This window comes from Dromiciops gliroides, chromosome 4, assembly GCF_019393635.1.
Source record: "Dromiciops gliroides isolate mDroGli1 chromosome 4, mDroGli1.pri, whole genome shotgun sequence".
Taxonomy (NCBI): Eukaryota; Metazoa; Chordata; class Mammalia; order Microbiotheria; family Microbiotheriidae; genus Dromiciops; species Dromiciops gliroides.
The window spans coordinates 466194583-466217789 of NC_057864.1; the positions used below are offsets into that span (position 1 = coordinate 466194583).

The window sequence follows — 23207 nt, forward strand, 5'->3', positions numbered from 1 at the left end:
AACAGACATAGAGGTTAAGTGACTTGTCCAGGGTCTCAGAACTAAATTAATAAGTATCTGAGGCCAGATTTGAACTTGAGTCTGAGTCCAGGAGCCCTGGGATTTAATCTCATTCCAGGCATTTACCAGCTGTTTGACCCTGGGTGAGTTGCTCATCCTGTCTGGGGTTCAGTTTCCTCAACTGAAAATTAAAGGGTTTGGACGTAAGATCTAGAATGTGATCTAATGATCTAAAATTCAGCATACCCAAAATAGAACATATCTTTTTTCCAAACCTCATCCCTCTTCCTAACTTCTCTATTTTTGTAGAGGACACCATGATCTTTCTAGTTACCCAAGTTCACAACCTCATAGTCATCATCCATTCTTTCCTCTCCCTTCATGGCCCACATCCAATCCGTTGTAGTGTCTTGTCTTTTCTACTTATCACATCCATCCCCTTTTCTCCAGGCATGGGGTCACAGCCCTAACTTAGGCCTTCATCACCTCTAGCCTGTACTGCTTCACTAATCTCTTAAATGGTTGTTTCCACCACCAATCTTCCTCCTCTCCAATCTATCCTCCACATAGCTAACTAAGTTATACACCTAGGCTCTAAATAATATGAATAATAAATCTCCTGAAGTAGTCACAGCATTGGAATTCACGCCACATATTTCCATTAGGCTGGAACCAATTACCATGTTTTAAACAATTTTAACTTCAAATAGTGCAAATTGGAATACATGAGACCATTTCAGGGGATTAATTATTCACATTAATCAGATCCAAGCAATTTTTTAAAAAAAGTAATTATACTTTAACATTCATTTTTTAAAAAATTTTGAGTTCTCAATTCTCTCTTCCTCCAGCCCCTCCCCTACCTGTTGAGTAGGCAAGCAATGTGATATCAATTATACATGTGAAGTCATGCTAAAATACAAATCCATACTAGCCATGTTGCAAAAACAAAGCAAGAAAAATAAAGTAAGTTTTTTAAAAAGTGTGCTTCAGTCTTCACTCAGAGTTCAGCACCTCTCTTTGCATGTGAATAGCATTTTTCTTCATGGGTCCTTTGGAATTGTCTTATATAATTATATTGATTGAAGTAGCTAAGTCTTTCACCATCAATCATTGTGACAACACTGATATTACTGTATACAGTGTTCTAGCTGTGCTCACCTCACTTTTCATCAGTTCATACAAGTCTTCTGAGGTTGTTTTAAAACCATCCCTTTGTCATTTCTTAGAGCATAATAGTATTCCATCACAATCATATATCACAACTTGTTCGGCCATTCTCCAATTGATGGGCATCTCTTTGATTTCCAATTCTTTGCCACCACAAAAATAGCTGCTATAACTATTTTTGTACATTCATGTCCCCTTCCTTTTTTTTTTTTTTTTTTTGTGGAGCAATGGGGGTTAAGTGACTTGCCCGGGGTCACACAGCTAGTAAGTGTCAAGTGTCTGAGGCTGGATTTGAACTCAGGTACTCCTGAATCTAGGGCCAGTGCTTTATCCACTGCACCACCTAGCCGCCCCCATGTCCCCTTCCTTTTAAAAAATCTCTTTGGGATACAGGCAGGAATCTAGCTGTTTTGGGGTTTTTTGTTTGGTTGGTTTTTTGTGAGTGTGAGGCAATTGGGGTTAAGTGACTTGCCCAGGGTCACATAGCTAGTAAGTGTCAAGCGTCTGAGGCTGGATTTGAACTCAGGTCCTCCTGAATCCAGGGCCAGTGCTCTATCCACTGCACCATCTAGCTGCCCCCTAGCTGTTTTTTTAGAAGCACAGGTATGTTACTGTCCTGTTCAAGAAGCTTCAAGCAATTGAATTTGAGCCTCTAGGCTTGGCATTTAAAGTCTTACTCATTTTGGCTCCAACCTATGTTTCCACACTCATTTCACGTTACTTACCTTTATATTCTCTCTATTCCAGCCAAGTGCCTTTGTTGTTACCTATATAGGGCAATCCATTTCCCACCTCCAAGCATTTGCACAGACTGTTCCCACGCTAAGATCTCCTCTTGGAATACCTATCTCTTTTCAAGACTTTGCTCAAGTGACATCCTTTACATGAGTCTTTTCCTGATCTCTCAAAGTGTTAATGCTTCCCTTACCCTAATTAATTGCTTTGTATTTACTCTATTTTGTATTTATTTATTTGAATACAAGTTATTTCTCCCCTCTCTCCCACTGGAAGATAAGCTCCTTGTGGCCTGGGAACATTTTCAATTTGTCTTGGGGTCATCAGATCATGGCATAATGAATGGCCTCTGTGTCAGGAAGACATGGGACCAGGTCCTGTCCATGATACATACTGATTTATGACCTTGGGCCAATCACTCACCCTCACAGGGCCCCAGCCATCTCTCTAAGCCTATAAGTCACCAAGGTGGTATTGACCTGCATTGTTAAAGGGAGCATCCTCACTCACTGGGACTACCTTATAACAATGAAATCATGCATTAGGTTCCCCTCTAACCCCACCCCCCCAAAAAAATTCCCTGGCTCTTAATAAATGCTTATTGAATTGAAAGAAGCATTTTTTTTTTGCGGGGAAATGGGGGTTAAGTGACTTGCCCAGGGTCACACAGCTAGTAAGTATCAAGTGTCTGAGGCCGGATTTGAACTCAGGTACTCCTGAATCCAGGGTCAGTGCTTTATCCACTGCGCCACCTAGCTGCCCCCCGAAAGAAGCATTTTTAAAAATTTGGTTTTGTTGTTATCGGGTACATTAAAAACATCATCAAAAATGAGCATTTCCATATACGCAGAACAGCAAAAGAAAATTTGTATGCAAAACTGTGTGTTGATTACAGACATCCTACATATTTAAAAGAATATACTAATATCAATTATTGGTTTCAAAGCTGTCTTGCTTGTTTGTGTCTTCTTCTGAATTTCCTGCTCTTGTCTGTGAATTTTAAAAAATGCTACAATGGGGTAGCTAGGTGACTCAGTGAATAAAGCACCGGCCCTGGATTCAGGAGGACCTGAGTTCAAATCCGACCTCAGACCCTTGACACTAGCTGTGTGACCCTGGGCAAGTCACTTAACCCCAATTGCCTCACCAAAAAAAAATAAAATGCTACAATGACCCTATTTTCTTTTTTCCCCCTCTCTTTTGTTTTTTGGTATCCCTAGAGATAGTTCTCTATTTCTAGCTGTCTCCCCATCCCCAATTTTTTTAAACCTCTTGTAAAAAATATGCATAGTTCAGCAAAACAAATTCACACATTGGCCATGTCCCAAAATGCATACTTCAATTTACCCCTTGAGGCCCCAATTTCTCTGTCAAGGGGTTAGTAGCATGTTTTCTTTCTTTCTTTTTCTTTTTTTTTTGGTGAGGCAATTGGGGCTAAGTGACTTGCCCAGGGTCACACAGCTAGTAAGTGTCAAGGTCTGAGGCTGGATTTGAACTCAGGTCCTCCTGAATCCAGGGCCAGTGCTCAATCCACTGTGCCACCTAGCTACCCCCAAGTAGCATGTTTTCTCATTGGTCTTCTGGTATTGTAGCCATTGGTCTTTGCATTGGTCTGGAACTGGAAAGGACCTAAGAGGTCCACCTGGTCTAACTCCCTCATTTTATTTTTTATTTAAAATTGGTTTTTTCCTTTTTGTGGGGCAATAAGGGTTAAGTGACTTGCCCAGGGTCACACAGCTAGTAAGTGTCAAGTGTCTGAGGCTAGATTTGAACTCAGGTCCTCCTGAATCCAGGGCCAGTGTTTTATCCACTTTGCCACCTGGCTGCCCCCCAACTCCTTCATTTTAACAGATAAAGACATTGAAACCCAGGGAAGTTAAGAGACTTGCCTTTGGCTTATATGATACAATTGTGTAATTTAAGAACTCATGTTCTTAAATCTTTGTAGATTGTGTTTTTTTAATAATGTTATAGTTATTGTATAACCTGTTCTCTCTGTTCTGCTCACTTTAGTCTGAATCAGTTCATGGAAGTCTTCGCAGGTTTCTCTGAATCTATTTCTTTTGTTGTTTATGTTGGCACAATAATAATCCATGACATTCCTCTACCATAGGGCTGTTCCTCAGTTGAGGGGCATCTCACCTACTTCTTTTGCTTCCAGTTCTTTGCTACTACAACATTAAGTACTGCTATAAGTGTTTTTGTACATATGAATGGGTCCCTTCCCTCTTTCTCTGATCTCTTTGGGGGCATTTCAAATTGTCAATGTAATCTTTGTCACTAGCAATGCCATTTCCTTCTCTGATTCATTTTTCAAATGAGGAAACTAAGGCAAACAGGGTTAAACGACCTGCCCTGGGGTCACCCAGCTAGTGAGTATCTGAGGCTGGATTTGAACTCAGACCCACTGACTCCAGGGCCCACATGCTAACCAGCTCTCCCTGGTATGTAATAAAAGTTTAATGAATACTTCTTGACTAAGTAAGTGATAACTGCCTGGGGCTGAGACTGTGCCTCAGGTCTGACCTCACACCGCACTCTGCCTGGGGGAGCCCAGGAGCCTTAGGGTGGTAAACTCTTCTGAAGTCAGCACCTCTCTACCTTTCCTTTCCCCTGCAGGCCCCGTGATGAAGACCCTAACGGTAGTCCTGTGGGCTGTAGTCTTCGTGGGCTATAGCAACTCCCAGAATACAGCAGAGACTGAGGTGAGTGAAGAATGGGGAATGTATGAGTTTGGGGCAGGGTCAGCTGAGTGGATCTCAGAAGTCTCAGACCTTGGGGAAAGTCCTGGGACATTGGGAAACCCCAAAATGCTTTAAGTCCTTGCTCTGACTGCATGATGGTGGATAAATCACTCTTCCACTTCTCTGGGGTTTAGCTTTTCCGTCTGCAAAATGGGGATAAAAATACTTGTGCTTTCATCCACCTCAGAGTATTTGATAAACCGTAAAGCCCTCCATGAATGTCTCTTTCCTTTTCCTTCCTCCTCCTTCGTTGTTTTTCTACAAAAGGACATTGGAAAGCAAAGCTACTGAGCACGCCAGGGCCGCCCTGCCCATTGGGTGACCTGAACTAACCCCTGGTTTCAGCAGGGAGTTCCTTGCATAGGGTGCAAAAGAATCTCTTTTTTTCTTTGAAAATGCTTTATATGTGCTATTTTCCTTTAAAAAAAACTTACTTCTTGATGCCCCCCACTTCCCAATAGAATACCCCTTATAACAAAAAACTGTAACCAAACAAAGCATATCAACCCATTGGCCATGTCTGAAAAATAGATGCTTTACTCCATGCCTAGTGTCCACCCCATTTTTACTGAGGCAAGAGGAAAGTTTTGTCTTGATTCCTTCCTGAGTGTCACGGAATGGAAGGAATGCTGGATTTGGAAGCAGGGGGGCCTGGGTTCAAATTCTGACTCTATTACCTTGTGCCTAGATGACTTTGGGTGAGACTACTCCCCATCTTGGCCTCAGTTTTTCCTCTGTAAAATAGGGGATTTGTACAAAATAGTCTCTAGAGGCCCTAGTTACTGGAGGACAGGAATTTTCTGTTATTGTATTTGAATTCTTTTTTTTTTTTTTTTAGTGAGGCAATTGGGGTTAAGTGACTTGCCCAGGGTCACACAGCTAGTAAGTGTTAAGTGTCTGAGGCCGGATTTGAACTGAGGTACTCCTGACTCCAGGGCCGGTGCTCTATCCACTGTGCCACCTAGCTGCCCCTATTGTATTTGAATTCTAAGCATTGGCCACAGTGCTTGACGCCTAGTGATCATTTAAATGAATTTTCTTCTCTCTCTCTCTCTCTCTCTCTCTCTCTCTCTCTCTCTCTCTCTCTCTCTCTCTCTCTCTTTCTCCATCTCTGTCTTTCTCTGTCTTTGTTTCTGTCTCTCTCTGTCCCTATCTCTTCTTTCCTCTCTCTTGTCTCTGTCTCTCTCCTCCCTCTCTCTTTCCCTTCCTCCTTCTCTCTGTTTCTCTACCCTTCTTTCCCTTTCTTTCCTTCTTTCTTTCTTTCTTTCTTTCTTTCTTTCTTTCTTTCTTTCTTTCTTTCTTTCTTTCTTTCTTTCTTTCTTTCTTTCTTTCTTTCTTTCTTTCTTTCTTTCTTTCTTTCTTTCTTTCTTTCTTTCTTCCTTCCTTCCTTCCTTCCTTTTTTCTCTCACCCCCCTTCCCTCTCTCCCCTCTCTTTCCTTTGCTTCTTTCTTCCCCTCCCATCTGTATACAGGACTCCACTCTCCATTCCCCAATGTGTATACTTTATGGATCATCTCTCTGTCACACATCTTGAACCTCAGGTTGGCGTCTCTGCTAACGCTGCTCACTTCCTCCCCTAACCGCTGTGCTCTCCCTCCCTAACTCCTTGTAGCCACTTACCTGGTGTTTATTTTTTAGTCTATTCTGGATGGTCCTTATATGTGTGCAGACCCCTAGTCCCTCAGCACCCTGAGACAGTCAGCCCTCCGGGCCTTGGCTGACCAAGCTCTAGCTCAGATGTTCCCCTGGGTCTCCCTTAATATAAGTTCCTCAAAGGGCAGACTCACTTTCATTTCATCAAGGCCTTGCACAGTGCCTGGCCCATAGAAGGCACTTAATGAATTCTGGGTGGCTGGGTAATTGCTAATCAGTCTGCTTCTGGGTGGCCTCTCCCCATCCGTGGGCTGGTGGGTACTTCGGGAGCCTCTTCTAACATTAGGCTAGGTTGACCATAATTAAAAAGTTAAATGCTCCAGCCAAGAAAAGCAGAGACCACCCTACCTAGAGTGCCTTTGTCCAATCTGCCTCCCCAAGTCTTTGGCTTGTGTGGGGCTGAGGATCTCTGCCCCCTTCATTATTAAATCGAGAGCCCTTGTGCTTTCTCTAGGAGCCTCTGCCAGGGCCCGATGCCACCGGGGCCACTGTGGTGGAGGAAGAGGACCCTTTCTTCAAAATCCCTGTCAACAAGTTGGCAGCGGCTGTCTCCAACTTTGGCTATGACCTCTACCGCCAAAAATCCAGCGAGAGTCCCACCACCAACGTGCTTTTGTCTCCATTGAGTGTGGCCACGGCTCTGTCCGCCCTCTCCCTGGGTGAGTTCTCAGAGAATCCATCTAGGCCATGGGGTTCCTAACCTGGGCTTCATGAACTTGTTTTAGTGAGATTTTGAGAACCATCTTCAATGTGATCGGTTTCCTTTTATTTTGTGCATTTATGAAACATTCTTCTGAGCAGCAGTCCATATAGTTAAGAGGGTCTTGGACACAAAAACGGTGAAGAAATCATGATGTAGGCTTCTTTCCTTTTGAATCCAAGAACAGAGCGGGACCTCAAAACAGCCGAATGATTTTTAAATGGAGGCAGAGTAGATGAGTGGAGAGAGCCCTGAATTTGGAGTCAAAGGACCCGAGTTCAAATTCTCCCTCTGATTCTTACTGTCTGTGTGACCACAGTAGTCACTTAGTCTCTCTGAGTCTTAGTTTCCTTGTCTGTAAAATTAGAGGGTGGGATTAGATGGCCTCTGAGGTCCCCTCCATTTATGGTCTAGTCTTCTGCTCTCACACAGGTAAATCTTTAAGCAAGAATTTGGTCAGACGATGCCTGGAGTGCCACTGTCTTTGGGAAGGGAAGTACTAAAGAGTCTGGCCAAAGAATTGGATTGTGTTTACGTGTGTAGGGAGGGCTATGCTAACACAACAATCTCTCTAGGTAAAGGCTATTATCAGCCTCTACCTGCTGACTGAGGGATATTTCTGGAAAATGATTGTCCAGGTAACCTGCTCCTCTTCCCTTCACTCTCCTTGGTTGTGTCTCCACATTCGGGACCAAGGGCTATTTATTTTCTTTTTGAAAATCCCTAGGGATGAGTACCCTATACTGTTCATTAGTCACCTGTGCTTCATCTTACTGGAAATTTAAAATAAGTCTTCCTTATGTCCAACTAGAATCTTTCCTAGTGTTATATAAATCCATTTTGGTCCCTTAGACATGGGGAATAATTGCTTAGTATCCCAGCTAGGTGGTGCAGTAGATAGAGTGTCAGGCCTGGAGTCAGAAAGACTCATCTTCCTGATTTCAAATCTGGTCTCAGACCCTTACTGGCTGTGTGATCCTGGACAAGACACTTAGCCCTGTTTGCCTCAGTTTCTTCATCTGTCAAATGAACTGGAGAAGGAAATAGTAAACCACTCCAGTATTTTTCTTTGCCAAGAAAGCCCCAAATGGGTCATGAAGAGTTGGACATGACCAAAAACAAAGGAACAACAAAATCCCACCTCTTGTAGCCAAGATCCTTCTCTTTCTCTCTGTTCACTGATTGAATGCCACATCCTTCAGTAAAGTGGAAAGAATGGATCTGGAGTCAGAAGCGCTGGGTTCAAATCTTGCCTAGGTTGCTTAGAAACCATGTTACTTCGGGCAAGTCACTTAACTTCTGGACCTCAGCTTCCTCCTCTGCCCAACAAAGGGACCCCCCAGCCTCCCTTCCTGATCTAAGTTTTTGACCTCATGGTCTGTGATTGCCACGTGGCAGGTGCTGACCAGAGGACTGAATCCACCATTCACCGTGCCCTCTACTATGACCTGATTACCAACCCAGACATTCATGCCACCTACAAGGAGCTCCTGGCCTTGGTCACTGCCTCTCAGAAGAACTTCAAAAGCGCCTCCCGGATTGTCCTGGAGAGAAGTAAGTCTTTGGCCTCAGCGGCAGAAAGAATGTTCCCTGGTCCCTGGGTTCTGTATGTGTACTCTGGTGCTGCAGCTGACACTCTGGTCCTACCGGGTATTGAGAAAGGGACAGTGAGCTTCGGCTGCTACAGGGGGAGGCATGGCCACCAACCAGGGAGAACATGGCAGGCTGAGGATGGTAGTAGGTGAAGCAGAGAACCGATAGGTAGATGGGAATGGCAAGAAGTCAGATGGCTCTGTTGCAGACAAAAAACTCTCAGAAATCAATCAGGTCAGGCAGCTAGGTGTCACAATGGATAAAGCACTGGCCCTGGATTCAGGAGGACCTGAGTTCAAATCTGGCCTCAGACACTTGACACTTACTAGCTATGTGACCCTGGGCAAGTCACTTAACCCTCATTGCCCCACAAAAAGAAAGAAAGAAAGAAAGAAAGCAATCAACCAGGATTTATTTTAATATGTTTTTATTGTTGTTTTTATATATCACTATAATTTTCCCCTTTCTCCCTCCCTTCCTTCTCCCAGAGAGTCATCCCATATAACAAAGAATATTCTTTTAAGATTTAAAAAAAAAAAAAAGAGGGGCAGCTAGGTGGCGCAGTGGATAGAGCACCGGCCCTGGAGTCAGGAGTACCTGAGTTCAAATCCGGCCTCAGACACTTAACACTTTACTAGCTGTGTGACCCTGGGCAAGTCACTTAACCCCAATTGCCTCACTAAAAAAAAAAAAGAGTGTGTTTGATTGTAACCTTTTCTAGGGCAGGATAGGGAGGGAGGGAGAAAAAAGTGCACAGCAAAGAACAAAAGAAAACTTAGAAGGAAGCACAGAAAAGCAGGGTAGCTTTGAAAACAATGTATAATATTTATTGCATAGTGGTTTTTTTAAAAGTAAACAGTCTGAAATGGAAATTCATGGTTTTATATTGAGTTTCTCTTTATGTTGTGCTGTGTACATGGAAACATTCTCTTTTTTTGCCTTTAAGTTCAAAATGAATAAAAAATTTTAAAAGAAAAAAGAGAAGAGGAAAAAAAATCAGCACAACTGGTTTATATTTCACAAGTCTGAAAATATGTGTAATTTATCACTCTTGTGGATCTCCCAGGTCTGCAAAGGGGTAGGGTGGGCGTGTCTTCCCATATCTCTTCTTTCCGGCCATGCTCAGTCTTTATAATTTTCAACAAACATTTATTAAGTGTTTACTGTGTACCAGGCACCATACTAGGTGCTGGAGACACAAAGACAGAGCTGTGCATGCTATAAGAGGAGGCTAAGGAAGTGCCCTGGCTATCAGTCCGAGCCCATCCATGGTGACCCACAGCCTGGGCTGGCCACGTTCCACGGTCAAGGAACTAGGCTTTGTTCTCCTATACTAAACATCTCTTTGGTCCCCAGAGCTGCGGATAAAATCTGGGTTTGTCACGCCGCTGGAAAAGTCTTACGGGACGAGGCCAAGGATCCTGACGGGTAACTCTCGGATCGATCTGCAGGAGATGAACAACTGGGTTCAGGCCCAGACGAAGGGGAAAATCTCCAGGTCTTCGAAAGATCTGCCCAGTGACATCAGCATCCTCCTCTTCTCTGTGGCTCACTTCAAAGGTGAGAAGCCAGCTACGCTTGCAGTCAGAAAAGGGGCGGGGCCAGTCCGCTGCCTTCATTTGGTTTACAGTTAAGGAAACTGAGTCCAGAGAGGCCAAGGGCTTTGCCCAGTGCTGAAGGATGAGCCTCGAGCAGGCCATTTCCGGCTTAATCAAGGGGCAGTTTTATTATGTAAGGCTGTAAGGGAAAGTGGCCAGTATGGAGAGGAGGGTTAAGAAGATGCTTCTCCGGGGGCAGCTAGGTGGCGCAATGGATAAAGCACTGGCCCTGGATTCAGGACGACCTGAGTTCAAATGTGTGCTTGGACACTTACTAGCTGTGTGACCCTGGACAAGTCACTTAACCCTCATTGCCCTGCCAAAAAAAAAAAGGAAGAAGAAGAAGATGCTTCTCCCCAAGCTATGCAAGGGTTAACACTCTGGTATTTTCTGAAGATTGAAAAATGAGTAAGGTGGAATAAGATAGGAGTCTTAGCATAGGATAGTAAAGGCATAAAAATTAGGGAATTAATGGGAATATTCAGTGGATAGAGCGCCAGCCCCTGAGTTCAAATCTGTCCTTGGACACTTACTAGCTGTGTGACCCTGGGCAAGTCACTTCACCCTGATTGCCTCAGTTTCCTCACCTGTAAAATGAGCTAGAGAAGGAAATGGCAAAACATGCCAGCATCTCTGCCAAGAAAACCCCAAAATGGGGTCATGGAGAGAAAGATATAACTGAAAAATGACAACAGCAACAAAAACTTCAAAATGGAATCTCTGGAGCACAGACTCTATTGGAAAGTTTCTGAAGGGGTTTTTTTTGTTTGTTTGTTTTTTGGATTTTTTTTGCAGGGCAATGAGGGTTAAGTGACTTGCCTAGGGTCACAACAGCTATTAAGTATCAAGTGTCTGAGGTCAAATTTGAATTCAGGTCCTCCTGAATCCAGGGCCAGTGTTTTATCCACTGCGCCATCTAGCTGCCCCCAAAGTGTTTGTTTGTTTGTTTGGGATTTTTTTGCGAGGGGCAATGGGGACTAAGTGACTTGCCCAGGGTCACACAGCCAGTTAAGTGTCAAGTGTTTGAGGCCAGATTTGAACTCAGGTCCTTCTGACTCCAGGGCCGGCGCGCCATCTACTGCGCCACCCAGCTGCCCCAAAGTTTTGAAATTTTAAAGAAAAACAGAAAAATATGAATGACCATATAGTAAGTTCCTTAAACAAAGTAAACATTTCTATTTGTTCTCCCCAGAGACAGCAAGTTTTCCCATGGGAAGGGCCTTTCCTATGGTCCTCCAGGAAAGTAATATCTAATTTACCCATAATCCTTTGCCGCAAAGCCAATCTTCCAGGAGTACAATAGCAAAAAAAAGCAGGCCAATCAGAGGTGCTTGGAGCCAAGCCAGAGGAGCACAAGAGCCGATTGTTAAATTTTTGGTGTGATTATTTACACCTCAGAAATCAGCAAACACTCTAAATCAGGGCTTGTTTTATTCTTTTGTTGATTGTCTAGACTTAAGAAAGTGATAGAGAAAATGTAAATGATGCAGATTAAAATAAAAAGTGTATTGTGAATGCATTTCCCCCTCCCCCTAAAAAGCCAGTTGTTAAACATTTACCAGCACTCTACTACCTAGCCTCCTGAGATTCCACATCAGAGTTGGAGAGGTTATCCAAAGTAGCAAAGTCTGGATTCTAACCCAGGTCATCCAATTCTACATCTAATCCTCTCTTTTCTTTTTTTTTCTTTTTTGGCGGGGCAATGAGGGTTAAGTGATGTGCCCAGGGTCACACAGCTAGTCAGTGTCTGAGGCTGGATTTGAATTCAGGTCCTCCCGACTCCTCCATACGCATTCCTTTATGCAAGTTTCCTGTGTGGGTGCCTCCTTCACTGGTGATCCAGCTCTCTATCCACTATGCTAAGTTTGGGGGGCTGTTCTAGGAGCAAACAGCCTTCTGCCCACTTTTATATATTCTAGAGAGGTGTGGTGCAGGGCTTCCTGTCACCCAGTGGTAGTAGCACAGGAAACGCCTTCAGGCATGTCCCCACAGCCCTGGGCAGAAGATACCCTACACAAGCTAAAGACGGGTTGAGTCTCTTTGGTGGGGGAGGGTTAGGGGCGAGCAAGCCAGGGCCAGCCTGGGAAGTGGGACTGGATGCCATCCAGCTGGCAGTGAGGGGGGTTCTGGGAGTTTTGCTCTTGGAGGAGGAGGAATGAATAGGAGGAAGAAGAAGATGAGGAGGAAGAAGGAATAGGAAGAAGGAGGAATAGAAGGAGGAGGGAGAAGAGGAAGAAGAGGAGGAGGAGGAGGCAGAAGGAAGAGGAGGGCTTGTTTCAGGAGCCTCTCAAAGAAGCTGGATGGCGCCCTTGCTTCAAGCACTTACTTCCAGGAATGCTCGTGAGTCCTAGATTCTATGCAGGGGAGCAGGAATGGGAGAAAGGAATGGAGGATTACCATTTCAAAGCAGCCCGGAATTGGTCCTGAGGTTCTTGGCCTGGCATTCCTAAGTCCTGCTTATTTGACAGAGGGCGAGATACTTCCCTCCCAGCGTCTACAAGAAGCCTTTCCGAGGGTCTCTCAATTCTAATGCCTTCCCTTCATTCATTATTTCACGTTTATCCTGTATGTATCCCGTTTGCACATTTTCTTCACCAAAGGAAGGGGCTGTCTTTTGCCTTTGTTTGTACCCCTAGCATTTAACATGATGCCTGGAACATAGTAGGTGCTTAATAAATGCTTATTGACTGGTTGACTTCCCCTCTCTAGGCTTCAATTCCCTTCTCTGTAATAACAAGCACAAAAACAGTCAATTTAAGCCAACAAGCATTTATTAAGCACGTACTATGTTCCATGGGCAGCTACATGGCAAAGTGGATAGAGTGCCAGACCTGGAATCAGGAAGTTCCAATCCCTCCTCAGACATTTACTAGTTGTACCAACCCAGGCAAGTCGCTTAAACCTGTTTGCCTCAGTTTCTGTATCTGTAAAATGAGCTAGAGAAGGAAATAGCAAACCGCTCTAATATCTCTGTAGAGAAAGCCACAAATGGGGTCATGAAGAGTTGGGATATGACTGAAAGGACTGAACAGTCACACTCCAGGCAGTATACCAAACAGTGGGGATTCAAAGACAAGCAAGGGGGCAGCTAGGTGGCGCAGTGGATAGAGCACTGGCCCTGGAGTCAGGAGTACCTGAGTTCAAATCCAGCCTCAGACACTTAACACTCACTAGCTGTGTGACCCTGGGCAAGTCACTTAACCCCAATTGCCTCACTAAAAAAAAAACACAAAAAAACCCCAAAGACAAGCAAGACTAGGGGCAGCTAGGTGGCGCTGCAGTGGATAAAGCACTGGCCCTGGATTCAGGAGGACCTGAGTTCAAATCCAGCCTCAGACACTTGACACTTACTAGCTATGTGATCTTGGGCAAGTCACTTACCCTACAAAAAAAAAAAAAAAAAAACCAAAACAACAAACAAACAAAGAAAAGCAAGATTCCCTGCCCTGGAGGTGCTCAGTGTGGACAGGACTGGGGGTGGGAGGGAGGGAAAGAATGGGGTAGGGAGACAGGAATGGACTGACAAGAGACATCCAGGGGAAATTTAGGGTAGTCTCAGAGGGGAGGCACTAAGTTCAAGGAGGCCTGAGAAGGGCCTTGAAACTTGAAAATAGGGACTAGATCTGTGACTTTATTCATATAGGCAGCTGGTGATGCAGTGGCTAGAGCGCTGGACCTGGGCTTAGGAAGATCTGAGTTCTAATCTGGCTTCAGAGACTAGCTGGGTGACCATGAGCCAGTAGCTTAATTTCTTCTAGTCTCAGTTTCCTTATCTGTAAAATGGGGATAATAATAGCACTTATCTGCCAGGGTTGTTACATATATATGTAAGAACTGTATTATTAACTAGCACAAGGAACTCTAAGGTGAGGGATCTCTCACTACAGATGCAGGTTGGAAGCTTCTCTGATTTCCAGCCTTGGCGAGCAGCCCAGAACAAAGAGGTTAAATAATAGGCCCAGGGTCACAGAGTCAGATACATGAGGGGCAAATGACCTTGTCATTCTCAAATTCTTTTATATCAAATGATAGTGTCTTTATAGTAATTTTATAAAAGGTTTCCTCCTGCCCTCCCACCTTCCCCTCCCCCTGGCAAGTTTGTCTACCTCCATTTTATTATTATAATAACTCCTGGTGGCTGACCTGTGATTTCCAGCCTCTGACTCCTCCTGGTTGTGTGGCCCTGGACGGGTCACTTAAGCTCTTGAAGGGCCAGGCAAGTGTCTGAGTTTCTACATTTCAGAGCAGGTGTTTGTTGGTCCACAGTGGTTGGAAAATTCCTCCCCTGAGACCTCCCCAATGTAATGAAATCACTGGCCCAGTTTTAAAAACAAACAGTTAAAAAAATGATAGAAACTCATACTTCTATATGACTTTCAAGTTTACAAAGTGTTCCACTTGCACAACCTCACTCAACCTTCAAAACCGCCCTGTAGGGTGGGGGCGGTTATCACCCCCTTTTTACAGACAAGGAAACTGAAGCACAGAGAAGGTGATTTGTCCTGGTGAGCGTCTGAGGTGCTGTTCAGGCCTCCATCCTTCATCCTTCTGGTCCAGGGGTCCATCCACTACCCCATTGTGACTGAGAGGGTGGGCTCCAAGGCTCCTTCTAGTTCTAAAACCCTCTTATTTGAAACAATTGCACTTGTAGGCTGGTTTTATTTTATTTTATTATTTTATTTTTTTTAGTGAGGCAATTGGGGTTAAGTGACTTGCCCAGAGTCACACAGCTAGTAAGTGTTAAGTGTCTGAGGCTGGATTTGAACTCAGGTCCTCCTGAATCCAGGGCCAGTGCTCTATCCACTGCACCACCTAGCTGCCCCCTGGTTTTATTTTTTTAACTTATGTTATGGGGCCCCTGGGTACCTCAGAAGTTTTCTGGGGTACATCAAAGAACCTTCTCCTTGAGAAACTAAACCAAAGGACAGACACACCTAAAGAGATAAGTGGCACCTGATCAGGACTGAGTTAGCTCCAGGACCACCAACCTTCATTCCAGTCTCCCCCACCCCTTGGGGAGATAAGATTAGGTGTGGCTGCTGCCTTTGTGGTGTGAGGGGGAGAGAGATGGCTTGAGAGATCCAGAGCCACCCCTCACCCAACTTCCCCCAGCCACCACCACTGGGGGATGGTCCTCCCCAACAAGGGAACTTTCCACAGTCAAATGATCACCCCATTGGACCACCATCAGTCCTCTATAAAAGTATCTGCCTGAATCCTGCTGGAGGAGAAAGGTATCTCAGAGAGCCACACCTCTGTGCCATGCCTTCTCCCCATGAGAAAAAGTCCAAGGACTTCTCTCTTGGTTTATTTTCCCCAGCACCGAAATAAACTATTATTTTATTCTAATTGGATCTGTGTGCAAGAGGGTGTAACTCTTTAAAGAAGAATTTCTGGGGGCAGCTAGGTGCTGCAGTGGATAGAGCATCAGCCCTGGATTCAGGAAGACCTGAGTTCAAATCCAGCCTCAGACACTTGACACTAGCTATGTGACCCTGGGCAAGTCACTTAACCCTCATTGCCCTTCAAAATAAAACAAAACAAAAAATCCAACAATAAAGAGGAATTCCTAAGGACCCCTACCCATTTGCCCATAACAATTTAGTCTTTTATTTTCCCCCAATTACACATGAAAACAATTTTCAACATCCATTTAAAAAATTGAGTTCTGGGGCCAGCTAGGTGGTGCAGTGAATATAGCATCAGCCCTGGAGTCAGGAGGACCTGAGTTCAAATCCAGCCTTAGACACTTGTCACTTACTAGCTGTGTGACCCTGAGCAAGTCACTTAACCCCAATTACCTCACCAAAAAAATAAATAAATAAAAACTGAGTTCCAAATCCTCTCCCTCCATACCTACCCCTCTCCCCTTGTTGAGAAGGCAAACAATTTGGACTAGTTTACATGTGTGTGGTCATATAAAACATGCTTCCATATTGGTCATGTTATGAAAGAAAAAACACAGACCAAAATAAAAACCCAAGAAAAAAGAAAGTAAACAAGTCAGGGGCAGCTCGGTGGTGCAGTGGATAGAGCACTGGCCCTGGAGTCAGGAGTACTTGAGTTCAAATCCGGCCTCAGACAGTTAACACTTACTGTCTGTGTGACCCTAGGCAAGTCACTTAACCCCTATTACCTCATCAAAAACAAACAAACAAAAAAAGAAAGTAACCAAGTCTGCTTCAATCTGTATTCAGACTCCATCAGTTCTTCCCTGAGCATGGACAGCACTTTTCATCAAAAATCCCTCAGAGCTGTGTAGACTGGTTTTATAAAAGGGTTTTATGCACCCCCCCCCTCCAAAGAAAAACCAGTTTTTCCTTTGAGTCTCTCCTCCTCCCAGCCTGCTACAAAAACGTGTATTATTTTAGAGGAAGGTGATGTGGTACAGTGGGAGAGCACTGACTTAGTGAACTTAGAGGGCCCTGGGATCACATCCTCTTTCTGATACTTCATCTAGTCAAGTCACTTACCCTGTTCCAGCCTCCGCTGCTTCATCTTGATAATGAAGGGATTAGGGGCAGCTAGGTGGCACAGTGGATAGAGCACCAGCCCTGGATTCAGGGCGACCTGAGTTCAAATCCGACCTCAGACACTTGACACTTACTAGTTGTGTGACCCTAGGCAAGTCACTTAACCCCAATTGGCTCACCAAAAAAAAAAAAAGAGAGAGAGAAAATGAAGGGATTGGATTAAACTGGCTCTCTGGTTTGGCTCGTATTTACATAAAAATGTCAAATTAGCGGCTTTTTTTTTTTTTTTTTGCAGGCAATGGGAGTTAAGTGACTTGCCCAGGGTCACATAGCTAGTGTTAAGTGTCTGAGGCTGGATTTGAACTCAGGTCCTCCTGAATCCAGGGTTGGCACTTTATCCACTGTGCCACCTAGCTGTCCCCTTAGTGTCTTTTGTTCTAATGCTCCTTTTTAAAAAAGCGTTTCTAATATCTTGTATGCACTGCTTTGGATGTCCCATTCTAGGGTGTCATGAGCCATCTAGGATTCTGGTTAGCATCCTATGGGCATTCTCTGAAGTTTTCTTTAACTTAAGAGAATCTCCAACCCCCTGGTTTTCTTAAGGCCCCGTGTGAACCCATTGTTTCATTTGGTTTGAGCTTCCTGGTCCCTGCTCTTCTCGCTCTGCTGAAAGGCTGCCGTCTGATGTCTCTTTCCAGGGCAGTGGGTGACAAGGTTTGACACCAGAAAGACTTCGCTGCAGGATTTCCACTTGGATGAAGACAGGACCGTCAGGGTCCCCATGATGTCCGACCCCAAGGCTCTCCTCCGCTATGGCCTGGACTCCGACCTCAACTGCAAGGTCTGTCTGGCAGCCGGGGGTGGGTCGAGGAGGGCAAGGTCATGCTGGTTTGGATGGCCCTCCAGTGTGCCGTGATCCCCATTTTATATGAGTGAGATTCAGAGAGGGGAAGGGATTATCTCATAGTCCCACAGGAAATGTTAGAGTTCTTCCACTCTAGATTCAGAAGCATTTATTAAGCACCCACTGTATACACTGGGTTAAACATTGGGGTTACAAAGAAAGGCAAAAGACAGTCCCTCTCCTAGAGGTACTCACAATAGGGAAGAAAACATGCAAATGACAGACTAGGACAAACAAAATATAGAGAAGATAAGTTGGAGATATGAGAGGGAAGGCTTTTGCATTACTAGGAGAGACCAAAAACTGAGGGGCTGGAGAGAGGAAAGAGAAGGTCTAGTCATTCCCATTCACCAGAGGCAGCCCATAGAGCTGAAAGACCGGAGCAAAGTGGGCAATTGGAGGCTTCCTCTTCTCCCCCCATCCAGAAACACCGTCCACTCCCAAAGCGAAAGAGATGGAGGGCCCCTTGGAAGGAAGGGGGAGGTCAGAGAAGGAACCCAGGGTAGCCCCAAATCCTTGAGTGATGTCAGAGGACCTCCCAGTCCTAGTTTAGTCCTAATCCCCTCCTTTCCCAGAGAAGCTAAGCGATGTGCCCGAGGTTTCATGGACTGGCACCCAAGCGCTCTGCTCTCCACTCTGGTTTTCTTTCCACGGTAGTGCACCTCCATCTCTCCCTGATTGCAGCTCACTGATGCTGTCCTTCCTAGATAATAGAAAAGCAGCCTTCGGTACCTTAATTATTGCCCCTCCGATTTGATGAAATGTGAATGAGGGTCATTTTTTGGTGTGTTGCCTGTGTATGCCTTGGAGATACCTCCCGTCTGTAGGTGTGATCTCTTCTAAGTCTCTTCTATACCTAGGGACCTAGGTCTGGGGTTGCTCTGCTGTGTTCCCAAGGTACTTAGAGTGTTTTTAAGTAAGTCCGCGTGCATTTGCTACGTGCTAGTGTGCCAGGTTTTGGGGATACAAGACAATGCCTGACCTTAAGGACCTTATTTTCTAAGGGGGTGTGTGTGTGTGTGTGTGTGTGACGTATACATGAAAATGTTAATACAAAATATAGATAAAAGTAAACAAAAGTCCAGACCGTGGAATAGCCCCTGGGGGAAACAGTACAGGCCTTTGGTAGAAGTTGATACTTGAACTGAACCTTGAAAGGGTCAGGGAAGGAAGAGAGAACGCCAAGCTGGGGAAACACCCTGGGCAAAGGTGTAGGGAGGGGTGGGAGATGGGAATGGAATGGATGGGAAACAGCAAGTAGAGCAGTTGGACCCAATGCTTCAATGGGAGTGAGTGGTGGGTGAGCATCCTGGAAAGACTGGCCACACCAGGATGGGAAGGGCTGTCAATGCTAAACAGGGGAGTTGGCATTTGACCCAAAAGGCTGGTTGGCCTTGGGGGAAAGGAGAGAATTGGAATCCAATTCTACTTCCACCTGCCTATTGTTGTCTTAGCTGAGACTTCCTTTCAAGTAGTATCCTTGGTTTCAGGCTGTGGTAATATTTTCAGGCCATTGAATATTTCATTTCCTGTTCCCCCAAAGGAAAAAAAAAGGCCTGTTTGTGGCAGCAGCAGTAGGGAGTCCACGCGGAAGGATTCATGGGCTTTTTTGGCTCAAGAGTAGATTTCAGAGCTGGAAGGGGCCTCAGAGGTCATGGAGTCCTACCTCTTCATCTTACCGAGAGGTAGAAGCCAAGGCCTAGAGAATAAGTTACTTGGCTAAGGTCACACAGCAGCAAAACTGGGATTCAAACCTAGCTCCTCTGACCCTCTCCCTTTGTCAATCGCCTCCAGTTTCTCCTGTCTATATTGTGTTTGCACATAATTGCTTGCATGTGGTCTCCCCCATTAGACTGGGAGCTCCTTGAGGGCAGGGACAAATCTTGTCTTTCTTTGTATCCTCAGCACTTAACACAGTGCCCGGTCCATAGCTGGTGATTAATAAATGTTGATTGACTGCATCATGATATCTCTCATGAAGAAGCAGGAACTTGGGATAATCTGATTATGAGGAGTGAGGGTGGGGGTGGTGATGAAGGGGCTAGGTCTCCTTCTCCCCTTAAGCTCCAGCAGAAGACACAGCAGCTGTGTGTGTGTGTGTGTGTGTGTGTGTGTGTGTGTGTCTGAGAGTACATGAACACCGTTGACCTTGGAACTCTTCCTTTTTGCCTTTGCAGATAGCCCAGTTGCCCTTGAGTGGGAGCATGACTATCATTTTCTTCTTGCCCGTGAAAGTGACCCAGAACTTGACCCTGATTGAGGAGAGTCTCACCTCTGAGTTTGTCCATGATATTGATAGGGAGCTGAAAACCATCCAGGCTGTGCTGACTGTGCCCAAGATTAAGCTGACCTATGATGGTGAAGTCTCTGAAACTCTGAAGCAGCTGAGTAAGTAGAAGAGCAGTTGACCCTGCCTCAGGGGGTGGGGGCAATGTGGCAGAGCTTAGATTTCAGGGCTGGAGCGACCATTTGGTTCAACTGCATTTGACAAAGAAAGAAACTGAGGCCCCTACAGGTTAGGTGACTTACCCAAGGTCACACAAGGTAGTAAGGGACAGAGATAGGATTTGAACCTGTTTCCTCTGCAATGAGTTGGGCAGCTTGCCTGTAATGTAGAATGTATAAGTGGAAGTGCTGTCTATCTATCTGTCTATCTATCTATCTATCTATCTATCTATCTATCTATCTATCTATCTATCTATCTATCTATCTATCTATCTATCTATCTATCTATCTATCTATCTATCTATCATCCATCCATCTATTCGTCCATCCACCCACCCACCCATCCATTTATCCACCTATCATCTACCTGTATGTATATATGCACACATAGGTGTGCATGGATATATTTCTACACAATGCAACACACATGTACAGGCATACAGGTATATACATACACATTCTATGAAAGCTATATATGCATATATGTGCATGTATACATGTGTGTGTTTCTAGAGCTGCATAGTAAAAGGCTTTAGATGCCAAGCAGTAGAGTCTCTACTTGATCCTACCGGCATGAGGGAGCTGCTGAGCATTTCTAGGGAGCATTAGGTCTTACAAAGCCCTTTTCCCATCCGGTTCTGGGAGGCAGGGAATAAATAATAACAACTGACATTTGCACGGTGGGTGGTTGGTTTGTTTCTTTAAAGTTTTGCAAAGAGCTTTAACGTGTATCATCTCATCTGAGGCCTCATAACAGCTGGGTGAGGGAGTAGCAGCTTTTTCATATCCATTTTACAGAGAAGGAAAGTGAGGCCCAGAGAGGGGGTACAAGTATACATCATCCCCATTGGACACATAGGTCGAGGGGCTTGTCCCCGATTCTCCAGCTAGCGTCAGAGCTGAGACTTTGGCCCTGCTCTTATGGGCCCAAGTTCAGTGTTCTTTGCACATCGTGGGGAGTGAGCCAATCACCAGTGGCACGGGACAGGGATGGTTTGCTAATCTGAGCAACTGTGGAGACTTTCTAGGTCAGATTCCTCACCACCAAGTCATCCAGGACTTGGGCGCTACAGGTTGGCAGGAAGGGCGAGGCCAGGTGCTGCCTGTTCAGGCGGACCTGGTCAGCTCTAAACCCACCCTCGTTCACCTCTCACCTGAACTATGGCAATGGCTTCCTCACACCTGTCCCTCCCTCCAGTCTCTCCCCAGCCCAGTTCCTCCTTCCCTCAGCTGACAAAGGGATTTTCTTCTGAATGAGGTCACTCCCCTACTCAATAAACCCCAGTGGCTCCCATTACCTAGAGGATCAAATACAAACTACCCCTACCTTTCCGGTTTTCTTATCCTTTGATGCACTCTGGGATAAAGCAACATGTTTGGTGCAGACCACACTCCGTCCTGCTTCATGACTCGGTTCCTGCTACCTTTGCAATGGGATTACACGTGGCTGATCTTCACGCACACAGCCAAGCTGGCTTTCCCACAGTCTCTCATGAACTAACTGCAGGCGCTCCATCTCCCGTCTCCATGCCTTTGCTCTGGCTTCTCCTCACCGGCCTCTGGAACACCTGGGTTCCTTTCAAGGCTCAGCTAAGTGCCACCTTCTGCATGAAGCCTTTCCTGAGTCTGTGAGTTCACACACACATGTACATATACATATATATATATATATATATATGTGTGTGTGTGTGTGTGTGTGTGTACATACATACACATAAATTTATGTGAATACATTTATATATAATATATAATACATAAACAATTATATATACATATATACACACAGAGACCATCTGTTGATGAAGGAAACAAACATTTAAGTGCCTACTATGTACAGGACCCATTTATGTGCCTACTACGTGTCAGCACATGCTAAGTACTATATAATTATTATTTCATTTGATTCTCACCACAACATGGGGAAGTGGGTGCTGTTATTACCTCCATTTTACATATGAGGAAACAAACTGAGACAGACAGAGGCAAAGTGACTTGCCCAGGGTCACACAACTAGTGAGTGTCTGAGACTGCATTTGAACTCAGGTCTTTTTGTCTGGCACAGTTCCTGGAAAATAATCAATGCTAAATGAAGGCCAGCTGACTGACAGGGGCTCAGCTTGCTCATCCTCTCTTAGGTGGAAGAAAGTACATGGATTTGAGGTTGTAGGGCTTGTTTTCTTCCTCCCTCCCTCCCTCCTTCCCTCCTTCCCCTCCCTTCCCTCCCTCTTTCCCCTCCTTTCCCTCCCTCCCTTCCTCCCTTTCCTCCCTCTTTCCCCTCCCTCCCTCCCTTCCTTCCTTCCTCCCTTCCTTCCTTCCTTCCTCCCTCCCTCCCTCCTTCCTTCCTTCCTTCCTTCCTTCCTTCCTTCCTTCCTTCCTTCTTCCTTCCTTCCTTCTTTCCTTCCTTCCTCCCTCCCTCCCTCCCTTCCTTCCTTCCTCCCTCCCTTCCTTCCTCCCTCCCTCCCTTCCTTCCTCCCTCCCTCCCTTCCTTCCTTCCTTCCTTCCTTCTTTCCTGTCTCTCTTTCCCCCTGCCTCTTGCTGGCTCTTCTGTTTTCTAAGTTACTAGACTTCTCCAAGCCTCAGTTTCTTTATGTGTGGAGAGAGACTAATGACCACAACTGGCCCACGGGGGCCTTGCAAAGGACCAGTGAAATAAGGCACCCACACATTTTGCCAGCCGGCAGTGCTTGATAGACGGCAGTGCCTAGCGGTATTAGTAGCAGTAGCGTGTGATTTGGGCCGCATTTGGCCTTCCCCGGCTGTTTCCTCATTTGTGAAATGAAAGAGTTAGAGGAGGCAACTTGTCAGGTGCTTCCTGCTCTCTATCTAAATTAGCTTCTAATCTCTAAAGTCCCTTGTGGGGACCTGAGGCTCAGTCCCATGCAATGAAAAGAAGCCAGATTTGGAATCTGAGGATCTGGGTTCAGACTCTGGTTCTGGACTTGGGATCACAGATTAATAGCTGGAAGGGACCTTCGAAGTCATCTAGCAGCCCCCTCCTCATTTTACAAGTGAGAAACTGAGGCCCACTGCCCAGCTTTAAGAGGCCGAGCAGGCCTCTACAAATCCAGAATTGGTTCCACTGTATAAAGTTTCCTCCTGGCTGTCCATGTGACCGTAACAAGCCTCTTCATTTTTCCTTCTCTCTAAAAGAAGCAGGGTTGGAGGAGATGACCCAGGGACCCTTCTGGCTCC

General features: G+C 45.3%; 1 protein-coding gene across 1 annotated transcript in view; it reads left to right on the forward strand.

The window, feature by feature from the left end:
- The window catches only part of SERPINF1 (serpin family F member 1), a 28180-nt gene that overhangs the window by 4569 nt on the left and 404 nt on the right, over positions 1 to 23207 (forward strand). The window contains exons 2-7 of the mRNA XM_043963941.1: positions 4525 to 4610; positions 6757 to 6961; positions 8401 to 8556; positions 9952 to 10155; positions 17365 to 17507; positions 19748 to 19958. Coding sequence (XP_043819876.1) covers positions 4533 to 4610; positions 6757 to 6961; positions 8401 to 8556; positions 9952 to 10155; positions 17365 to 17507; positions 19748 to 19958 — 997 coding nt within the window. The 5' untranslated portion in view covers positions 4525 to 4532. The remainder of the gene's footprint in view (positions 1 to 4524; positions 4611 to 6756; positions 6962 to 8400; positions 8557 to 9951; positions 10156 to 17364; positions 17508 to 19747; positions 19959 to 23207) is intronic.